The sequence below is a fragment of the Thermobia domestica genome, chromosome 15 (assembly GCF_964235325.1).
Source record: "Thermobia domestica chromosome 15, izTheDome1.hap1.1, whole genome shotgun sequence".
Classification (NCBI taxonomy): Eukaryota; Metazoa; Arthropoda; class Insecta; order Zygentoma; family Lepismatidae; genus Thermobia; species Thermobia domestica.
This window is the reverse complement of record NC_137468.1, coordinates 132,908,298-132,932,327: the sequence shown is the minus strand read 5'-3', so window position 1 is coordinate 132,932,327 and position 24,030 is coordinate 132,908,298. Positions and strand designations below refer to the sequence as shown.

Here is a 24,030-nt window from a genome sequence, read left to right as displayed (position 1 = left end):
GTTCGATACAAATAATTGTATTAACTCCAGCTTACGATGAATTATGTATGTATATAGTACATAATACAGTTACCAATCTGGTGTGTTCTAATGGTTAATGATGCTCTAATGAAGGTAATCAATTTAAGATAGTTATGTTAAATGGCGCTTTGAATGTGAAACAGTTTAAATTTCACACTTCCAAATATATCAAATTACATTATATGTAAATAGCAGCCGGCATGCTCTTGCCGTACATTCGCGCACTCATTTCATTTCTGTAGTTTCTGACAATTCAAATGCGTTGTTCTTTCGGGAAAATCCCGGTTATTGCCAATGGCTTTATAAATTGTTCGCTGTGATGCAGTGAAAATTCGTATACTCGTGTATGATAAGTATAGCAGAAAATTCATGTGGGTCTTACAGTCCTATGTTGCATATCAATCGACTGAATCTGTTGAGACCTGGATTAGTAGTGGTTTCTCATAATGCTTTCAACTCAAGTTCTTGGAAAGTATTAAGAAATCATTAAATGATTAACATAGAAATGGTTTAGTTCAAATATTAGTATTTGGCAAAATTATATCTGGATACAAGATAGGTTTTGCCCACCTGGTACAATAAATTTTCACGAGTTATTTATCTCAAATGCTGGTGTTGAGTTTAGAGATAGAAAGAGAAAGAGTTTAAAACACAGAAGGGAATATTCACTGGCTGTATAGTTTTGTGTTTCTTTATTTTATATGTCAGTAGAATATATCAGAAATGAGTATCTATTTTAATCGAATTTTTACAGCCTGGGACGAACTAATTTATAAACAGTCTCAAACAGTTGCGTAATTGACGCTTGAAATTGTGTATAATCTGTATAAGAAACTAAATACAGATTACGAACCTTCGTTAAAATTAAATCTTGAATAATAATGGATTTTTCCTGAAAATTATTAGAAGTTGACAAATACTGTTCATTGACAGTTTTGCTCATAGGCACTGGTAATACTGTTTTATAAAATAGTATCGGTTTTACTTAAATAAAATAGTTATCCACAAAGTTCATCATAGTTTAAATTTTCGTAAACTCTTCCACATTATTAACTGTATTAGTGGGAAGTTTTTTTTATTATTCCTATGATAAAAAAAAAAAAAAAATTGCACAACACTTGACGATTGGATGGAAGTTGTTACATTTAATTTACACTCCTCTGATAGGTACAAAAAATATGATACAGTTCTGCTTCTTGTTTAAATAGCTGGCTTAAATGCACTCGCATTGATAAAAGTTAATCATAGCGATCTAAAATATTCTGTGATAATACAGTGCGTTGTACTAATCTAACATACTTTGTGCTTTATGAGCGACCTCTAAATATTATCAAAACTGTGATCAAATTTTGCAGAAAATTTTCTTGTATTGAAAGAAATATTTGTGGAGGGTGAGGGAAAAAAGGGAATATGAAAATTTTGAATACACAGAGTGCACCATTTACTTTGATACACGCCTTTGTAACTTTTAAACTAATAGACAAAAGACGCTGAAGTCTCGAATCATGCAAATATCGGCAGGGCGACATTGTTTGACGCACACGTGACATCACCAAGTTAAAATTACATTTTTTTTTTTTTTCAAATGGCACTATGTCAGATTATCACATTTTCAAATCTACATGTTAAACGCAAACTTGTATCACATTTGTTACTCAGGCTTGCAAATTAAACACACTACAGTGGCACAAACATACAAATTTTGATCTCTATATCGCTAATAACACAAGTGAGACGGACGGGGCAATTCACATCCAAAGAAGTTTAATGTTTTACTATGACCATGATATCACATATTTCCAATTAATAGAAACAAAGATACAAGAGATTGAAACTTTGACTTTTTAAGAGCCATTATTTCGAAAAACTGCTTAGATAAGTACCTCATCCACTTGCATACAGCAACTTGATATATTAAACCATTCTGGAGATAAGATAAATACTGATAAAATTTGCAGCACTGCTTAAAATTATATTATTCCGAGAACATGTTGCAATTACACCTACCAAAAATTTGCAGCACTACTTAAAATTATATTATTCCGAGAACATGTTGCAATTACACCTACCAAAAAATATTGTAATGTTACAGGAGCAAACTAAATCAAAATATTTTTGAAAATTTCCCACTAATGCGGAATTATAAATATATCCAATTCAGCCATTGTTTTCATATCTCCGGAATGGTTTGAGACATCAAATTGCTGTAAATTGCATTATGATCTTTATTGGAATCCAACTACATAATTAGCTATAATACTTATCTAAACACTTTTTCGAAATAAAGTTACTTGTAAAAAATCAAATTTTCAATTCCTTGTGACTTTTCTACATATTCAAAATAGGTCATATTATTTCTACATGTTCAAAATAGGTCATATTATGACCGTAGTATTCGACACTAAAGTATTTTGAATGTGGATTACCTCGTCTGTGTCAATTGAGTTATTACTGCCCTCCACCCTCCCCTCCAAAATTTAGTCGTGCTTCGATGTTTCTGACTCTAGTGTCCTTAGTTTTCAACTCTGCATAATAATAATGGTATTGTAATGTTTTGTTCTATTTGAAATATGTAATAATCTGATGTAGTACCATATGCAAAAGTACAATTTTATGTTGAGTTGGTAACACTTTTAATTTGGTGGTATTGGTAAGTATGTCAAACAATGTCTTTCTTTCGATATTTGGATGGCACGAAATTTCAGCGTTTTGTGTCTATTAGTTTAAAAGTTATTAGGACGTATCAAGATAAATGATCACCTTGTATGTGTAGTTTGTTTAACATTACTATTTCTGTTTCGATATTACTCAATAAAGGAGTTCTATGGTTTATTCTAAAGAAGCGTTTCACATAAGTCCTTTACTTGATGTTAGATTACCTAATCTACAGTGTGGTACAGTTCAATAGTGTGCAACACTGTACCACTACACTTCACTGTTATGTTTAGTGATAATAAATAGTGCATTTTAAATCTGTTCACACTTGTATATGGTGCTATTTCAAACAAAATATTTTTATGCTGAGTTGGCAACACTGTGGTTTTCGATAGGGTATTTTTTTTTCCTCATTATATTGTGCAATTTTTGTTTTGATTGCTTTAGCGGTTTTCAAGATATTTACTTTTAAACGTACATAATTCCATGGTATAATTTTGTGAATATTCAAATTTTGGAGCCCCATAACTCCTACTCTTCTTGTCCATAGCACCTTAAATTTTGCTCATTTTCACTTCTCATGATGTTCTATCAGATGTGCTATGTGGCAATCAGAATTTAGCGACAATTTGTGGGACCTTCCCGTGTCAGTATTTTTCATCAACAATCCTTGCGAACTGACTTCTGTTATCATTATGTTACTTTAAAGTGATCTATTGAAATAAAAAAATTGCCACAATGTATCACTATGCCTTCTGGAGGGCAAATTCAACATTTCTGTGTTTTTATGGTAATTGTAATTGCGATTCTCACGATCTAGGAAAGTTCGTGGCGCGTAACGTTGTTTTCAGTTCCATCATATCCTTTTCTCTATAAGTGAATATTAATTAATCTGGTAGTCAAGTTGCTTTATCTTTCCATAATTAGAAATAATCTTGAAGTTACAAAGTTTCATTACAATCTCATGTATATTGTAACTATTACTTATCTTATTTACAATTCTTTCACCATTACGTACATTTGTTTTCAGGCGAAATGCATGGAACTCTTCATCGTGAAGTGTGGGATCGCTTTGGAGGCCAACTTCAGCCCGGATCAGTGTTAGTTCTGCGACACGTTGGAGTGCTAAGCGTAGGGGTATCGTTCCGAAGGCATTACTTGAATGTAACAAATAATAATATTACTACTATATATACACCTGTTAAAGGTAACGTGCGAACAACAAGAATTCGAAGTATTACGAAAGATGAGATCTTGAAAGAAATGCGGGAGTCAGAGAACGCTACTTTTAGTGATACGATGAGTCCAGTGCATGTCACGTCTGTGACTTCTAAGAATAGGCTGGTATCACCTGTTAGTCTTCTCCAAAAAGAGAATACTAATTTATTTCCTAGAAGTATACACAGTCGAGGAAGTCCTTCTGTGGCCTCTCCAAGTGCTTTCATATCAACGAATAGTTGCAGTACTCCTAACATTACTAAGAGGCAAATCATGAGGAAAGCAAATTCATTTTTGAATCCGAAATTGACACAAACTGAATGTAGTGTGTCCAGCAATAGCATCGAACCATCTCCGGGAAAAGCAGTGTTTCAACCGAAGAAGAAGTCCCAAAGTTTCAGGCCAGCTGTAGAGAACATTTCTCCTTGTAATTTCAATACTGAGAAAGTAGGTAACATTTCAGCAATAAACTCATACTCAACAGTACTGCGATCAATAAATGATCATAGTTCCAAGCTACATATCTCACGTGAAGAAGGGAAGCAAGATTTGCAGTCAAACACACCTAAACCAACACTTCCCTCAGTTTATTCCGTCCAAAGTACAATTGATACACAAATTAATAATGATAAAGGCATTGCCGAAAACCCAAATGTAAATGTTGAACTTAATTCAACGTCAAGCAGCATAGAAAGTGAAGATATATTCAAGAGTTTATTAGAAGGAATTGATACAGATAGTTTTCTTGAGGAGTTCTGAGAAATGGCGTATTGAAGTGTATTAGTTCATAATATAGGACAGTGATTGTTGTTAATTGAATAAATTAGTACTAGGTTTATCTTAATTTTCAATGCTATGTACAGCGCGTCAGAGGTTCGGTGCGATTTTTTTTTTTTTTTTAACAAGTAAATTGATCAATTTATGTAATACTATGAGCATAGTGTAAGTACAATAATAATTTGATTACGAATAAAATTTGAAATGAACCCAACATAGTAATGTGTTTGTCTGGGAAACTTTAGCGTTGCCATAAACTAGTTTTAGTAAAAGTTGCAGGTTAATTTAACACCCGTTATGTCTGTACGAAGTCTCTCACTTCATGATCCTGAGATTTTACTGTTCATCTCTTTTGTTTATTATTGTTCTATTGTCTTGTAAATATGAAGGGAGGCTTTTTCCTACTAGCCTGAAATATGTAAAATAAAAACTAACTTTTTAAAGATATATTAGAAGAAAATGACCATTCAACATTTTTCGGAAAGCTGGTCACTGTTATAGAAGGAATTACAAAACAAAAGCTTATTTTCTATTCTGTTTCCATATCCGTGTAGTAGTAAGCCTTATTATTTATTTATTTACTTAACAAACTTCAATATAGACCGGTAAGGACAGTTTACACTAGAGTCATTAACAACCAGCAAGACAGTAACAGTGGAACAAAGTTAGACAAGGCCTATATTTAAGGGTAGCATCTCGGCATTCGCAAAGAAGAACAGAGGAAACATGAAATACAGCATCAAGATGGCAGACTATCAGATTCAAAACTGACAAGCAAATATTCCGATGGGGGCAAAACTCTCGGTTTTCTTCCTTGATTATATTTAGCATGTCAAAATAACTTCCTGCAATTTTTTTGCAACTCGACCGCAATTGTTTTGGCAAAAAAAAAAAAAAAAAAAAAAAATGAAGACTTTCGCCCTTTATAATATTTTCCTTTTCTGGTAAAATCGTAGTTTTACTCGTAACGATGTAACTCAGGCCCGATTAAATTAGAAATGCCAGTTGCACCTCATTTAAATTGCAATTAAGTGTCCAAGTAGCCTTCGTTCGACACTCCTCACTTCACGAAAACCTAGATTGTCTTCCAGAGACATTGGAAAAAATGAACCTACATCCGTACGTCTCTCGGATCTGTCCTTTTTTAAGTAAAGAACCTGGATTTTATGGCAAAGAACATTCATGTATTATGTATAAATGTAAAAAAAAATTATAAATACATCACAGCTACTTAATATAGAAAATTAAATCATATAAATTAAAACCAGACAACAAATCCTTCTCCTTTTATCTCTAATGTGCACGTGATCCCCGGTTTGATTCTTTTTGAAATAGCACCAAAAAATTAATTTTACAATAATTTACTTTCATTAATTATTCGTCTCCTTTAGCCTAAGGGGCATACCTATGGAAAGTTAAACTGTTTTTTTTTAAAAAAAAAAGAAAAACAACCCCCTCTTTCACTCTCTCTAATGAATATGCTTGAACTGAAAACAATATAGGAAGATGTTAATCAAAGAATCTACTTGTTCAGTATTTCGAGCACTTACTCAATATTTCATTATATAACAAAATAAATGGACACTAAATTTCATCTATATTATAGGTTATTTTAGGCACTACAAAACCTTTTGGCTTTACTTGCTGTCTCTTAAAAACCTGAAAAGGAATAATATACTTTGACCTAAAACTTGACATGTAGTAATAACACATTTTTTCTTTATGTTCATTTACTAATAATGAAAAAGAAAGTTCACTAACCACCATTTGATTTAGCTATGCTTCAATCGAATCTAATCGAAGCCTTGTATAGGTTAGTCGAATTAGAAGTTGGTTATATGGTGCTCGTAGACATAATAATGAACTTTTTCTTCATAGAATTGTTGTAATTTTCTTCCTTATCAATATACTTGAAGTCTCCACTGATCTGGACTATGCTATGGCCACCATCTTGAAAAATTGGCTGATCAATAGGTTTTTGGCTAATTTCTCAAACAGCTAGTTCAAAAGGAAAATGAACTGGGCCAGTTTGAAAGTCCAGAAAATTTTTCTTTCAAATAAGGTTTTCAGATTTTCCCTAAGACCCATCGTTCTCCAAAAATGGTCACTTTCCGGAGAATTATACTGTATATTAAATAATATCTGGGAATTGTCGGTTTTATTGAAATGTAGGTTAATTTCAGGATAGCGTAAAAATCGGTAAAATGTACACCGTCCACTCGTTTTTTTTTTTTTTTTTTTTTTTTTTTTTTTTTTTTTTTTTTTTTTTTTAATGAGCAGAAGAATGTAATTCTTTCCTTCTTCAAAGTGTTCGTACGCCCTTAAGCTAACATAAGGGTTGTACCCAAAAGGTGCATAGGCCATGGTTTCTCTCAAACGATTACTGTAGTTCAATATTTTTTGTATTGATTATATTTTTCTTTCCCCCTTTGACTAAATTTGAGTGATTAGTTAAGTGGAAATGATAGAAATCATTCCTTGTATGAGAATGTTCTTAAAAAAATAATAAAATTATAAGCAAAATCAAAAACTCGATTGAGTCTAACCTGGTAGTCGTGCTTTTGAGGGATTTTTGTAGTACGTAGTAAAGGGAAATCCACTCATTTTCAACAAAGGAGCTGGGTAAGGGAGAGAAGGGTGAGAAATGTTGAATCTATTGATTTAAATGTAATGTCTAGATTGTCTGTCAAACATATATTAGCTCTCGTAATCCAGATTTTGTACGCAAATATGAAAGCAAAAAAAAAAAAAAAAAAAAAAAAATCTTTTGAGGCTCGAAGTAACTCGCTACGGCTAGGAAACCTCAGTGTGTGGTATAAAGTAGGAACCTCTTTTGACGGAGTCCCCCGTGGATAGTTGAGTAGAGCGAAAGACTACAAACTCGCAAAGCATTATGAAACCCAATCGAATCTCATACTTTTTCTTTTCATTTGTCCTCCTCTTCTTTCTTGCATTTACTTTAGAATAGTAGAATAACTTTACAATTTTCATATTCCTAAGGACTGACACAACATAAAGTTTTTCGTTTAATCTGCGTATCGAGTCAGAAGCAAAGTACTAAAGCTTATCCAGACTTAAGAATATACTGTTGATCTTACGGGAACAGCGATGCCAAATTGAGCATTAAAAACAAATGCAGAACATATCGCGCTTCTATTATACTGCCGACTTATGTTGCCAACTCGCACCGTAAAAAAAAAAAAAAAAAAAAAAAATCCATCACCACGACGATTAATAAATAATAATACTAACTTACCACTTTGAATCAATCACACTCCAAAGGATCAATTCCTTCCATATCATTATCAACATCATACTCGAAGATTTCAGAGGAGTCTTTACCCAAAAGAATAATCAACGGCTTAACATCATCTTGCAGCTCATCTGCTTTCCACGTGTCACTTTCGATGTTTATCACATGCCTCACGTAGTTCTGCCAATTTTCTGCTGTTATACGCTCAAACGCTTCATGAATTAATTTTTCAACGTCTTTCACTTTGAGTGTTGTATATTTGCTCCAACATAGTATTTTACTTGAGATCACACGAGTTCAATAGGGTTGAGCTCACAGTGATAAGGGGGTAATCGGAGAACAGTGTGTCCTAGTTCTTTAGCCCATTCGTCAGTCATATTTTTTATATTTAGGACGATGAATGCTTATTAGATCCATCAAATCTTTCTTTAACATATCCTCATCATACTCAATATTGTGCAAGGTTAACCACTGCCGCGTGTCGTCTTTCTTCCGAGATTTAGTGTGCAGTGGCTCCTTGCGGCGACTATGATAGGATGCATTGTCCATTACGATAACTGACCCTGGAGGAATATTTGTGACTAACTGATTGCGAAAGTACTCCTCAAACAAATCTCTATCCATTTCATCATGAGCGTCAGTCCTACTTTTCTTACACAAGAAAAACAATTTGGCCCAGCTATAAAACCCTGTTCGTTGCCAGCAGGGCCGGATTTACGAAATATTGCACCCGGAGCAAAGTCGTTTTTCTGGCGCCCCTTCCTTCCAAGTCTAAATACCAGTGTTAGGGGCCAAAACAAATCTTTGGTTAAAAATATATTTTTAAAAAGTTTAGATCATTTGTCATCTCACTCCCTTTTATAACTTCTACTGAAATTTGTGTACACTTACGAGCTTGAAACCAATTAGCGTTTCCAAAAGTTACAAAGTGAGAAGTATTAAAAGTACACAGCAGAAGACATTTTCTCCTTTAATCGAACACAAACCGATACATTATGCAATTTTTACACGTCATTTATATTGTATACTAGCATATATTATCCACTTCGCTGGGTTGAAATAAATAATTTAAATGCACATCTTTGTATCTCATGTATTTTATTGCCATTAATTGGGATTGAATTTGAATTTAAACGGTACATAGGGTATCACTGTATATCTAAGCGACCCAAAAAACTATAAATCCGACACGGGTAGTGGCCATTTTTGATCATTTTTATATATCTTTCTCCCCCTCCCCCAAGTGGCGGGGCTGATTTTGGATTTAAATCGGATCGGAAATGTCACTGTTCATCTGAATGATCCCGAAAACTATGGATTAGACACTAATATTGGTCATTTTCGATCATTATTATATGTAGCTCCCCCTCCTCCGTGCTGAGGCATACGGCATCAGAATTGTCACTGTTAATCTCAGCTCCTCCTAAAACTATGGATTCGACACTAATATTAGTCATTTTCGATCACTTTTAAATGTTTATCCCCCTCGCAACGATCAGGGCTGAACTTGGACTGAAACAGCATCAGAAGTGTCACTGTTTCTCTCATCAACCCCTAAAAGTATGGATTCAACACTAATATCGGTCATTTATGACCATTTTTAAATTTCTCTTCTCCTCCCTGTCCCCTACATAGCATCGTCAAAGTGAATAGCCTAAACTGCTCCCTCTCCTCCCTGCTCCTAAACTTATGTATGTTGAAAATTTGATTGAGATCGATCGGGTGGTTCAAGAGTGATGAAGTCACAAAGACAGTCATTTTTAATTTATTTTTTCACATATATCCCTCCCCCCCCCCCTAGGTTGGCTCGTCAAAGTGAAACGATAAAAGACACCCAAGGCCCGACCCTCAAATTTGATCGAGATTGGTTGGGTGGTTAAAAATTATTAGGTTTTATTAGTTTTTATTTATACGCCCCCTCCCCCTCCCCTAGGATCTACCGTTAAAGTTAAATTACAAAAATATTTCCAGATCCGAACTTCATGTATCTTGAAAATTTGATTGAGATCGGTCAGATAGTTCAAGAGTTATAAAGTTACAAAAATAGTCTCTTTCAGTCTTATATAAATTGATTTTATATATCTCCCCTCCTCCTCCTCCCCTACGCTGTTCCATCAAAATTAAATCATAAAATCGATCCCAGGCCTGAACCTCGTCTATGTTGAAAATTTGATCAAGGTAGGTCGAGTGGTTCAGGAGTTAAATTTTATTTATTTTTTATTCCCCCTCCCCCACTCCTCAGTTCTACCATCAAAATGAATAGCCTAAAACCAGCCCAGCCTCGAACCTCATCCATGTTACAAATTTGATTGAGATCGGTCGGGCGGTTCAGGAGATTTTCATTCAGGTCACAAACACAGTGATTTTCATTTTTATATATGTAGATTTGTATTTATTAAAACTTAGATTCTGAAATCTGTTCATTTGTTGAAGCTCATTTATTTCGAAAATAAAATACTTTGTTATACTGAAAAAAAAAGTCAAGATATTCCTCGTAAGAAATCCATAAAAGGCATAGTTGTAGAAGATACAACTTTGTTATATACATCTATTGGGACCTATTGTGAAATGTCCTATAGATTTTAACACAAAATAACATTAGTGTTGTAAAAGAAAAATAAATAGACAGCAATTCAAACATGCTATTTAGAAACATTTTTCTATAAATATGGATCTTTAACTTGACAACCTGTAACTTTCTCGTCTTCTGTTGGCTCAGGAAATTCTTAATTGTCTTACTTTATGATTCCTTTTGTGTCTATTTATATATATTGGCTTCACTCGACGTGCGGGTCTTCTACCTGTATGTAGATAATTGTGTATATTGACCTTTCTCATGTGATATTGGCTTTTCTTATGTGGATAATGACATTTCCTCTCATGTGTATATTGGGTTTTCCTCGCATGTGTACCATTGGCTTCACTCTGTGTGTAGATAATTCTTCTAGTAATGCATGCTTAAGTTCAAGGTAGGTACTTACATGGATTTCACATCTATTCTTATGTAGCAATAAATACAGAGAATAAATACTTATAGTACCTATTAATAACGACATTCTATGTAATCCCCTTTTCGTTTTGTAGCGTGCGCTCACTAAAGTACTTTTCTGGCTTTCTTTTCTGCAATATCCCCAATATTTTTTCATAAGAAATTGATTGCGCGAAATTGTTCTCTGTAGCTAATGTTGCCAAATCTGAGAGCCTTTCCTGTCCCATGGTTGAACATCATAAGTATGTTTTAACGAGTTTTAGTTTGCTGAAACTTCTTTCACAAGATGCCCAACTGCATGGAAGGGTAAGAAAAATTCTAAGAACCGCTGAGACGTTTGCATAGGCACTTTGAAGATCATTTTCGGTGATCATGTCGAGTATGTTTCTTTGGGTGGACATCTTGAGGTCTGCCAAGAATACAACAGCCTGGTCTTTGACTCAATTTCTAGACATAATTCTACAGCATTCAAAGCGAAATCCCCGCACGATTTTTTTCAGGTTCTTGGAAGACATTTCACACAATGAGCTTCCTCTGAAGAAACTGAAGTCTTTGCTTACTTCTTTGAGCCTGTCCAATCTACTAAAGAGTTCTTTCCGTAAGAAATTAAGGATTCTGAAGAAAGATTGTCTAAGGCGATTCTCTTCAGTAAAACGTCTCATTTCATCCTCTTCTGACATTCCCTTCTTCTGTGAGATACGCTTTTCTCTTAATTGATCTTTCGCGTCTGACAAATTAACAATAACTCTGACTTCAACAGCCATTTGCAAACCCTTGAATTCATGAATCTGGAGTTATGTTCAAAAGATCTGATTACAAATCAAGAGACCTTTTCAAAGTCAAATCCTTATTCTGTATTTCTTTGTTCACTCGATTTATTTTATGCAAAACTGAGTCCCAAAATACAAAATTAATTACGAATTTCAGATATTTGATTGATTTCATTAAGTTTTTGGCAACTGATTTGACTTCTGAGTTAGAGGAAATGGTTATAATTTCATCAAATGCTGCGAGGACATTTTTCATTTCAAACTTCAGGGCTGTCACTACTTGTGTTTGCACTCCATTTTCTGTCCGAAGTACATGTGAGAGTGTTTTTCAGATGATATGCCTTATTGTCGTTGAAATATATATATATATATATATATATATATATATATATATATATATATATATATATATATTCAATAGCTTATATACTGTCTTAATGACGCTTAACAGGTTTTCTGGATCTGGTTCTGATTCCGGTGCATGTACTACAAGATTCAAGGAATATACTATGCATGGGACAAACAGCGCAAGGTTGCTTAATGATTGGATCTTTGACTGAACTCCACGATATTTTTCAGTCGTAATGGCACCATTGTCACAAGACTGTCCTCTACATTCTACTAAATTGAGGCAATTTTTCTGTATCCTTTGTGCAATATTTTCCGCCAAATCTTTATCAGTTTTTCTATGCACTTCAATGAAATCAATGAAGCTTTCTTTTATTTCCCACTTCCCTTCTCCATTTTCTTGAAATATGACATAGCGTAGAACCTGACTCATTTGCTTAGTGGGAGATACTTCTGGAGTACAGTTACACATTCATTACATCATTTAGTAGTATTTAGTCTTCCGCACTTCATTAAGAATTTCTTACCTTAATCTATTAGCTATTAAGCCAATGAGTTCATTTTGAATATCATTTTGAAATGTACGAAACCTAGCCCCTTTTTAAACAAATTTCAGTTTTTCTCGTAAGATAGGATTATGCTTTGAGAGAAGAAGAATGAAGTTAAGAAAGTTCCCATTCTCTAGGTCAAAACAGTCAGAGCAACACAACCTGCTGATAAAAACAACACCGCATCAATAATAATTATCGATAAAACTTCTGTGAGATGTTTTGGGTGATCATCCATATTACCAATCAGCGACCTCTCTACTGCAACAGTTAAGGTTGTAATCTCGAATCTCCAGCCAGTAGAATGTTCTGAATCTTGTGGGCCCAAACTTAGTCAAGATCAAGTAAGAACTTGGAACTGCGTTGTGGTGAGTTCGATAAAACTTATTGTGCATGGCTGATTATCCCGAGACTTGAGTAATTAAATTTTTTTGAACATTTTGTATCCCGTTTGCAAAATTTTAACCCGAGCAGGTCAATCTGAGATAGTGATGTTCAAAAAAAGGTTATCTTCTCGCTAAAGTTGAAAAGAGACATTGAACTTTATAAGGTTATTATAGATGTCAAGTTTGCTTGCCCAAAGAATAATAGCTCTATCTTGTGCTACCATATATAGACCTTGACGTTAAATAATGCAGCATAGCGCTCGGCGCAGTGTAAATTTAATTATCGTAGTGATAAGATGTTAAATTCTTAGTGTGCAAAATGTTGCAGTGATTTACAAATTATGGACGAAACTAAAGTAATCTATGGGTTTGTGAATGGTTAGTAGAGAGTTTGGAGTTGACCATATGTAGAAAGTTTATTACTCTTTAGTGATATTATTTTATTTATACTTTTTTCTTTGGTAGTTTTACATTTTCTCATTTTATGTTGTTTCAACGTAGGGTCATATTCTGATTGCCTATTAATCATATGATAGTGATAATTAATGGTAGTGTTAAATTGTATTCATTCGGAACAACCTTCTCTAAATTAAAATTAGTATACCTGGTTTGTAATGTAATCACCACGAGCAACGTCAACACGGTAATATTGCGCACATTAGGAATTTCACTACTCCCTTTCGATATTTATTTGTATGATCTGTTAGTTGTTGAATATTCATTTCGTTGTTATTTTTAGTTATTGTCATAAATTGTTTCATATCGAAAGGTGGATTTATATTCAAATTCTGGTTCCTGCAACTAAAACTCCAGCCAGGTTCATTTAACCTAACCACTAGGCCTGTCGTGCTGTAAGCACTTACCAGCGCCGTTACAGTCAGGTAACAGCAGACATAGCTTTCTAAACAAAAGAGTAACGTATTACTTGCCATTGATAGGTGAATAGCAACTGTCGTCATCAATCCCAAGCCTCACCAATCCGAAGAAAATGCACACTCATAACATTTATGGCAACCGTGAATTCTTGTAAGCATTGGATTATTATAAAACTTTATAGTGTACGTAATTAAATATACAAATTTAGTATTTACATATTATGTCAATATTATGTACCGATTTAAGCTGTTTTGATTTTCAGATTTAGTATAATTTGCCAATGTCAATATTATCGCGGTGATCTTATACTGAAGTTTACGAAAGTGACATCACACACATTGGTTTGTTTACTTTCACACGAACAATAACAAGTCAACAGTTTCCTATGGCATAGGTTAAGAATAATAACCCGAAAGCAAGTATAGTGAATCAAAGAAAGAATCAATGGAAAATTAACCTAGCAACAAATACACTCCAATAAACATATTAATGGTATCAACATTGCACTAATCAACTATACGGGAGCGACATAATAGTAACACAGACAACAAAAATCAATGTACCGTTACCGATAAACCGGTGCGTTACATTTTTCCCAGTGGCCAAAAAATTTTAGAAACTTAAAATTTTTATTTACTTGATTCCTTAAGCTATTCTTCTCGTTTCTCTGTCGAGCAATGAAAAAGTTTTGTTATATAAATTTTGGGTGGATACTTCTCTCCCCTTTAGATCCTTTAGCGAAACAGAATTGTTTTGTATTCTTGTTACCACATAAGGCCCGGTGCAGACAGGCATATACTTATGCGTTTTCTTTTTAAAAGCGTCCGAAAGGAAGTGGTTTCGGATCATTATTAAATTTCCTTCCTTAATTTCTACCAAGTGAGTCGAAATATTTTGCAATTTTATTTCTTTTTGAAAGCAATCGATGCTCGAATTGTATATGACGCCCCGAATCCTCAATATTTTGCAATTCCGAATGCCAAGGAAATTGTTCTCTAAATCTATCAGCTGCAGAAAAAGAAATAAATAACTCCGCAGGTGTAAATTCGATTGTGCTGTTATACAAATAGTTAAGGAAGTCGTGAGCGTTTTCCACTTCGTATGATTTTTACTGCACATCAATCTTATTATTCGATTTAATTCCCGATGAGAACGCTAACAATCCCGTTGGCCCTCGGGTTGTATGGAGAAACCAGAATATGATGAATTCGTTGTTCCTTACAAAAGTTTTTCCACTGTTGCGAGACAAACAGTGGGCCTTCATCAGACCTGATATGATTTGGATACGGACATAAGCAAAATATTCTTTTTCCAGAGTTCTGATAATTTCAGATGTAATTGCTGTTTTCAAAGGTAAGTAGCAAATGAAACGGGAATAGACATCAACGATGGATAAAACAATAATAACCGTAACTGCAGGGAAGGTTTCCAACCAGATCAATATATAGCTTCTGGTGGGGTTTATCTGCAGAAATGTGAATATCCTCCCGAGCAATAATTCGATTGAAAAATTTGGTTTGAACACATATTTCACAATTATTAATATACTGCCTAAATGTTCGTTTTTGATGTTTTCAAAAGAATAACTCTCGTGCTAATTTAATGTACTTATTTACACCTCAATTCCCTGTCTCGTGAATATGTTTTATTACCCGTTCAACTAACGACGTAGGAATTATTAGCAGCCAACGTTTTGATTTGCATTTCGAATATATATTAAATTATTTACAATTCAAATTCGATCGCCTATTGCCCCTGTATTTATCTTAGTCCTTAATTCACAACAGTAGTCATCTAATGTTTGCAAATGTTCTAGCTCATTAACCTGAAATCAGGTGTTAACATTATAATTCATGAAATTTATTTGATAGTCTCCCGATTCGGCTGGAAGTTCAGGAGTATTCCCACTCAGAATATCTGCTATTTTATTTTCGATTTCTTTAATATGCTCGAATTGGAGGTCGAATTGATTGTAACTTTAGCAGAATTTTTGTAGTTTTTGGGTCCAAATTTTGCAAGGTAAATGCATAAGTTACTGCCTTGTTATCGCAATGCACAGTAACTTGTCTACCTAGAATATAGTAAGAAAAATGTCCACATAGAAACACGACTGCTAATAACTCTAATTGGAAAATAGAATAAGACACCTCATACAGTTTTAATTTACGGCTAGCATACTCGATGACAGGTCTCTCTGGTTTCATCACACTGCGCAAGATAACCAGCTAAATTTTCCAACGACGGGTCCAAAAACAAGTGGAAAGTTTTTAAAAAAACAGGTTGATTGAGTGTTGGAGGTTCACTCAGCAATACCCTCAATTGTTGAAATCGTTCCAATAGTTCGGTGGTGAAGTAATACTTTTTATCCTTTTTCAGAAGTTCGAAGAAAGGTGCAGTTAACGCAGCAAATTGGAGAATGAATGTTCTCCCTGAGAGAATTCCCAAGAAATCGCAACTTTGGTATAGTCTTCGTGATCGGAAAACATTTGATAGCTTCATTTTGTTTTGGATTTGGTTTCAATTCGGTTCTGTTTATAATTGACCTAAAAACTGAATCTCGGTTTGCACGAACTGGCATTTTTTGAATTTTAGGGCAAAGTTTCCGAATGTCAAAATCTTGAATAAATCTTCCAAATGATGAAAGTGTTCAACTAGATTTGAGCTTTAACAAATCATCGACATATACTACCACGAAATGTCGGGTATTTAATTCAAAGTAGGAATTCATAATATTTTGAAAATTGCTAGAGGGTGCACACATAATACGTATTGCCAACCGAGATCAATGAAACTCGTGTACTGGAATGAATCAGGGTGTAGTTTCACTCCGTAGTATCCCATGGTAGCATCCAAGCAACTAAAAATGTTGGCTCCTGAAATTCGCGATAAAATCTCATTAATAGGCTCCACTTGAATTTTCGTACTAATTATCTTTTCATTCAATAATCTGAGATCAATCGTCGATCTAACGCCTCCCGAAGTCTTCCTAACGCAGTATATAAGGTTTCACTAGCTACTAGGATGTTTCTTTGCTATACCTAACCTAATCCATTTGTTTAAATCTTCTTCAAACTCTTTCTGCATAGCCTGGGGACTGGGATAAATTTTTCCTACAACAGGCTCCTGATCACTAAGCCAATTTTATACGGATCACACCAAATAGGTTTTGAATATTCACATAATAAATGTCTATACTTAATTAATAGTGTTTGTAGTTTATTTTAGTATCCATATCCAAATGATCCCGACGATTGATATATTCTTTAATTTCAGTTTCCGAAGTTTCGCCATAATCTTTACTCCGTTCATCAGAAGAGGAAGAGACATTACATTGATTATTGAACACTTGGGTACTATCTACATGAACTAACGGTATTTTTGGATACGAAATGTCTAGGGTCACATTTTCTTTATTATTTTTCAATATTAATTTCTTGTTGGAACTATCTAATGCTACCTGAAATTTTGCGAAAAAAGGTGAGCCTAACATTAACCCAGCTTTCATATCTTGATAACAAAGACAGGCACATCAAAAAGGTTATCCTGAGTATTCAAATTAACTTGTTTTGTAATTGTGACCAAACAGTATAATTTAGCAAATTCAGCTCTATCCCTGTGAAGGAAATATTTCAAAATCTTGCTGAGTTAATCCTCTTCTTCTTCCTTTAAAACAAAGTATGTTAATAGCTTTAAAGAAGGTAATTTGAAATTTTTCCGAGTCCCGAGATTTCGATCATCAATTCTATAGTTTTCACCCGAATTTTGCTTTGGGGAGAGAAGTTGAATTGAGCAGTCATCGCCTCCCCTTAAGGATGACTGCTCAACATGTTGTCCGAAGCTAGAAAAGGATTGCCCAAAAACGTAGAACTACAATTATTGTTGGTTGATTCAACAATAACTGAAGGATTTAATGTGGAAGTAACCGAAGTTGCAACCGGCATATTGGAAGAGAAAGGAGAACTAACTATGGGCACTGGACGACATTGCCCAAATGTTGGTTTCAAATTATACATCCCTACTACATAAGGAACTGGTCCACCTCCATTCATTATGGGAAAGCGTTGAATTTCAGTCATGGGCCTAATTTTGTTACATTCATTTGTCCCCCAATTAAACTTTAAATTTTTATTCCTCCTCCAATTACGACGTTGCGGTTTTCCGGTAAAGTTTCTAAAATTCAGAATATTTAGTGTATTTTCTTTCCCAGAACTTTCATTATTCATGGGTTCGGTTTGAACAGCATTATCGATCTGGATTTGTTTAGTTTGAGATATAAAAGTTTTCCTTATGTGTGGTTTCTTATTTTGAAAATTCATACCACTAAAATTGTCCTGATAGCTATTAGGGTTGCACTCTAGCTCAGCTATTCTAAGTATTAAGTCTTGAACGGTACTAGCCGATCCCACTTTAAGGATTTTCGATTCTTCGCTTGGAAGACAATCTAAAATCAGATCTTTCAATTCTTGATCAGATGACGTGACTATGAAATTGTACGTTTCTACAATATATCGAACAAATTCCAGTAAGGAAGAGTATTTACTTTTATCATATCGTAACGAATAAAGAAGGCAGTTTTGTGCTCTCCATCCATTCAGATATGTACTATAATGTAAACAAGTTCACGAAATCTTGAAGTTTTGATTTGACTTGCCACACTTCGGTACCAAATTTGTGCAGATTTTTCAAAACATCGGGCAATTATGTACATACCATCTTGATATGCTAATACGTACATATTCAGTCTTATTAAGTCATCAAGGAAAATTGGTGCAACTCACGCAAATAACATCCTGTGCACATCTTGTGTGACGGACCGTTTTCCCAATGCGTACTTTCTTTACTTCGACCTGAAGCTTCTATCCTTATTCTATCGTTTACAACCGTCTTCTGAAAGCCTTAACACATGTTCCACGACACGAATTTTCTCTTTCACCATTTTGAGTTCTAATACGCTTGTGTCTAGTCTGCTGTTTATTCTTTTCTTCATTCGAATCTGATGAAGAAAATTTAACCTGCACCAAGTTTCTTTCGCAACTAATTTGCATTCCACCTAACTTAAATGTTTGAGTTTCATTACTCTCATCGGATATATTACACTCAACTTTATTTGTATCCGGCGAATTTCCTTAAAATATTTGATTAGTGTTAATAATATGATTATTTCATCTACTCTCTAACTGTTCTAAATTTTCGCGAAACGAATTTTCGTATCTAACTTTTTCTTCATCCATTTGCTTCTGTAACAATTGTTTAGGTTCTCTGCATTTTGCTTCCATTGTTCCCGTCCATGTCTATAGGCGTCAATCACATCCCTTTCCAAAACTTTTACCGGTTTACCGTTTTTTTATTTAATTCATGAAATTTCCGATTCTCTTCAGCTTTCTGCTATTTTACACCTTTTAACTCGGTTTCAGTACTTATACCAACTTTACTAATTTCCACTTTCAATTCCGATATTTCTTTAGAAACAGCCTCTAATTTCCCCTCCATATTTTCATTCGATTCTTGTAACCGTATATTTAAATTACCTATATACATCTAACCTAACCTTATCCATATCTTTACCAATATCAGTTATCTCTTAGGAAAATTGTGCCTGAACATTATCTGTACGCTCTGCCAATTTAGTTTTCGTTTCATCAATCTCTGATCTGAGTTGTGACACTTCATTCCTTAATTCACCTTTCATCGAAGAAAAAGATTCTTTAAGAAATACAATATCATTACACATCTTTGACATTTCTCATTTTAAATCACATATGTTTATCGCCATATCATTACTAGAGTCCGGATTTTTATGTAATATCAACCCCCTAAATATGTACATCAATATGTAACAAAAAACGCTTTAAAATGTAAGAAATATGTATTATTATAGAAGAATATGTAATATTACATATGTTACATATTTACGAAAACGTAATATTAACACGGGTATGAGTATGCAATATTTAAACGAATTATGAAAATAAAATGGAAAATCTACTACACTTTATCCTGCTTAATGCAAGTCCCACAATGAAGTGAAATGCTTGAACAGCCGAGACAGTCATACGTCACTGACGTGACTGATTACAGGATAATAAAAATCAGACGCGAATGAAGGAAGATGTGAATCGGCTAGAGAGAAACAGGAAAGCCCCGAGAAAAGCAATGCATACGGCATTTGTACGTCAGAAATCTCATGTGGTGTGGTGTGGTCATGTTTCAAATCTAGAACCTTTTACACTAAACGCGCATCCGTCACCACGGCCCAATCTTGAAATGAATTATACGCAATATACAAATTTAAATACTAAAAGCAACTTATTGTATTGTTTTATACATATTTATTTCATGCAGGGAAAAGCAGTGCTATATTTTTTTAAACAATAACAGCTGAACTGAGATTGAAGAATATTTCCACTAATGGACACTTTTAATTTGAAATAAAGTACTTACAAAAGATGTGCCTGCAGTTCAACTGTGTGTTGTTGCACAATGGATTACAAGGCACATTTCCAAATGATCAGAAGTAAAATTTTATCGGCGATCGGATAAAATATTCTCGTATGCAGAGAATGATCTCTCCACATCACATGAGGTAACAGGAGCGTATTTCAACAAGATGTACTTGGGAGAAATATCTTCAGGGGGGTTCTTTTCACCACTGAGAATCACACACTGCCAATAGGCTGTCATAACCCGGGTTTCTTTCCAGCACTGCATTTAGTTTCTTTCGAACTTTTTCTCCTACACACCTTGCAGCAGACTGCATCTTCTATGATTTCCATGGATTCCGGAATGGGCCGCCCAACAGTCTCTAGTTTTTAATGCTTGTAGGTAGCCAACCAAAATTGCTGTTTATGTATGCGATATCACACGCTACTTTTGAGTCATTAAACAGTTTCTGAGCAATGCCAACTGACACAGCAGATTTCGATGGAAATGAATGAACAACAGGCTTTGTTTTTTGAAAATGTTCATTGTAGAAATGTACTACCTGTATCCATGTGCCCCATTGGTTAGCACAGGCTCCGGAGGAAGTGGCACGTCAGGCAGTTGATCTCTGTAAACTTGAACACGTTCTGGCGCCTTAACAAACATTTTTTCGTGGAACAAACTAGTTGATTTACTTCGCAAAAGTTGTCTCTCACCTCTTCACCAACTCGCTGAATAGCATGGGCCATACAGGTGAAATGGATTAAGTTAGGGTAAAAAACTGTAAGTACTCTAGCCACTTTTAAAATGTACGCTGCACTGTCTGTATAGAGAACAAGGACTTTTTCTTCCAGAACTCCTCCCGGCCACAACACTTTAAGACCATCGTTTACAAAGCGAGCAATCGTGGAATGATTCGTGCGTTCCAGCAATTTACTCGCAATAAGATAGGATTTAGATGGAACATCTTCACTTAACTTTCCAATCACTAAATTTGCTACATAACGTCCCAAAACGTCTGTTGTTTTGTCCACAGAAATCCAAATATACGAACTACCTATTTCTGCCCTAATGGTATCTATAGCTTCCCTATAACAAACTTCGAGATATCACTTTCGAAGAGTGGATTCGTCAGGAATTCGACGCCCGTAGTACTTCTCCAGAAAAGCACGGCATTTTGGCACTTGAACTTTGTTCCAAGGAATGTTTGCTGCTGTCATTGCTTGGCACAAGTCTTTGAAAAACTCACTCACTGAAGTATCTTGATGCATTTGTGTCAAGAACAGTTGTTTTTTTGCAGTTCGCAAATTTTTATTTCTTGCATGGAGTGCACTTTGTACATGTTCTAACTGAGATTTCATTGAACATCCAATTTTTTTTTATCACACGCTTGGCACAACACCACTTTACCGTCCGTAGTATACGCAACATCGATAGTTACCCACGACCGCAATTTCGCGGATAAAGTTAAGGCAGCCGGAGCCATTTCTAACTTCGACAGTCAATACAGAACATGCGTTTTGCAACTGCAATACTAGAGTACTGTCCTCCTGTCATTCAGTTGAACAAGCGAAGTTCTTTGGAAGCTTCGGTCACCTGTTATGATATTGCCATTGTCACCAGCTTCCTGGAACGAACTCTTGCAGTAAATTCCTAGAAGCACACTAGCATACAGTTTAAACTTGAATTGGAGGATTTGCTTTCATCATTTTTCTCGCCCGACTTCCGATAACAATCAAATAGACTTCACTTTAGGAATTTCCTGGCCAGTCGCCTGTCAGGTACGTGATCTGTCTTCCTCCAGAGTTGAGAATAAAGGGCGCTGCTAATGTACTCCGGAGGAAGGATTTTTACTTGTTTCTTCTTATATTTCTTTTGTTATCAGCGAAAATTCTGCGAAACATGGTTTGAAAAATAAAAAAGGGAGATATTTCTCTTTCGGTAAAGAAACGAAAAGATAGGCATGACAAAATTGAATCTAGATGCAAGCCTTGCACAGTTGAAGAGTTTATATTTTTATTTTAATTAAAATTTCAGTAAACGCAAGATTTTAAGACAGTTTTATGTAAAAAGTATGTAGAAACCATAGAAATATGTAATATTAGTCAAAATATATTAAAATATGTAATATGAAATTTGAGTTGGAACACGCTACAGGTGTGAATCACAAACATTTAAGGATTTGACGAACCTAGATATGAAGGAAAAATTATGTAATTACATACAAATCGGGACATTAAGCATTACTAATCTCGGTTCTTAACAAAGACATATTATTACCAATGTTTGCGGACATGTCATTAGTAATCTCAGTTCTTAACAAAGACATCTTATTCTCAATAGCTGCCATTTCAGATTTTATCTCACAAGTTATCTTCGTTCTGAATGATGAATGCAGATCTTAATCCTGCAATGATACTTGTTAAGGTTTGCAACAGGGGACCACATCCGATTTCAATCTCCGGGATAGACTTCATCGATTTTTCTTTCCTACTAACAACGACACTTTGACCTACACTAGAGTTGCCCTATATTTTACACTCTTTTCATCATTTGATCCTCTTTGTCTTTGCACCTCACATGCAACACAGTACCAGTTACCGTCAGATTGTTTTAACACCTCAAGTTCATTGCGTGTTATATTGATACAACTTACGTGGAACTATTTTTCACATTGTTCGTAACATATACATAAGTTATCTTCCAAGTTACGTCTGATATCCCAACAACTATACCTTCCTTGTTCATATTGACTCACTGATAATTCACTCGTCTTTCCATATTATTTGAGTCACGCATCTGCAACATCTCCCGTAAAAATCTCCACTACACCTAACTACAGGATCTCACACTAGTACTACATACTTTAGTTATAAAAACGCTTATTCTGAAGCTGAAAGGTCGCCAATTCTGTATTACACTAATTTTCACAAGTTATTTAAAAATGAAATAGTATCGGTGTAACTAATATTCTGGCTGAATTAAGCATTTCTTGAGGTAGATCTCTGCTTCTGCAAAAGAAAAAAAAAATCACAAATCTTAGATACAGTCGCCAATTCTGAAACGCTCTGTTTATTAAAAAAAAAATCGTTTTATAAATCCCAAATGGATGAAACCGAATTTTAAATACACATTAAAAAATTTTAAAAACATTAAATGTAGCAAAGTTTGTCTAACCCAAAACGCGCAACTAACCCATGCACGAAAAGAAAACTTCAGATTCCTTATAAAGTAATTATGAGATCCAACAAATTGTTCATTTCGCCGTTACACTTACGTATGTTTGTATATAATGAATGATGCAACAAAATATTCTACTCAAAATATAATACTAATTTTAATAATTGTTTTATTGCTTTCAGATCATATCATGGTTTCAAGCCATAAACTATATCAATCCAAATATCCAAGGCGAAGAAAATTATTAACTTCATCATAGCTAGATTACAATAATATGTCAGATTGATGATTATACATCTTTATGTCCATGAAATTTCAGTTTGTACTTAAATTTTGAATGTATTATTCGATTTGGTCAATTACAATTCAATAAAATTAAAATAATTACATTATTTGGCTTCCATTATTTAATTAAACCGTTCACATTGGAGCTTTTGTTCATTATAGTATTATGGGTAGCCATTTACGGAATCTTGTTAAGACTGACGGAACACATTATGCATATGTATAAACCACGAAATCAATATGGGCTGATCCAATCTAACTACTCCCTAACTGGTATAATATCCGTCCCAGAATAATGAATAAA

General features: G+C 34.4%; 1 protein-coding gene across 2 annotated transcripts in view; it reads left to right on the top strand.

Annotated features, from left to right (window-relative positions):
• Positions 1 to 23,789, top strand: part of LOC145671243 (uncharacterized) — a 110,899-nt gene extending 87,110 nt beyond the window's left edge. Inside the window, exon 5 of one of the 2 annotated variants that reach the window (XM_081740155.1) lies at positions 23,624 to 23,789. In XM_081740155.1, coding sequence (XP_081596281.1) covers positions 23,624 to 23,700 — 77 coding nt within the window. In that variant the 3' untranslated portion in view covers positions 23,701 to 23,789. Of the gene's footprint in view, positions 1 to 3,706; positions 4,886 to 23,623 lie in introns of those variants that run through there. The other variant, XM_081740154.1, reaches the window with a different exon arrangement.
• Positions 23,790 to 24,030: the final 241 nt, after the last annotated feature.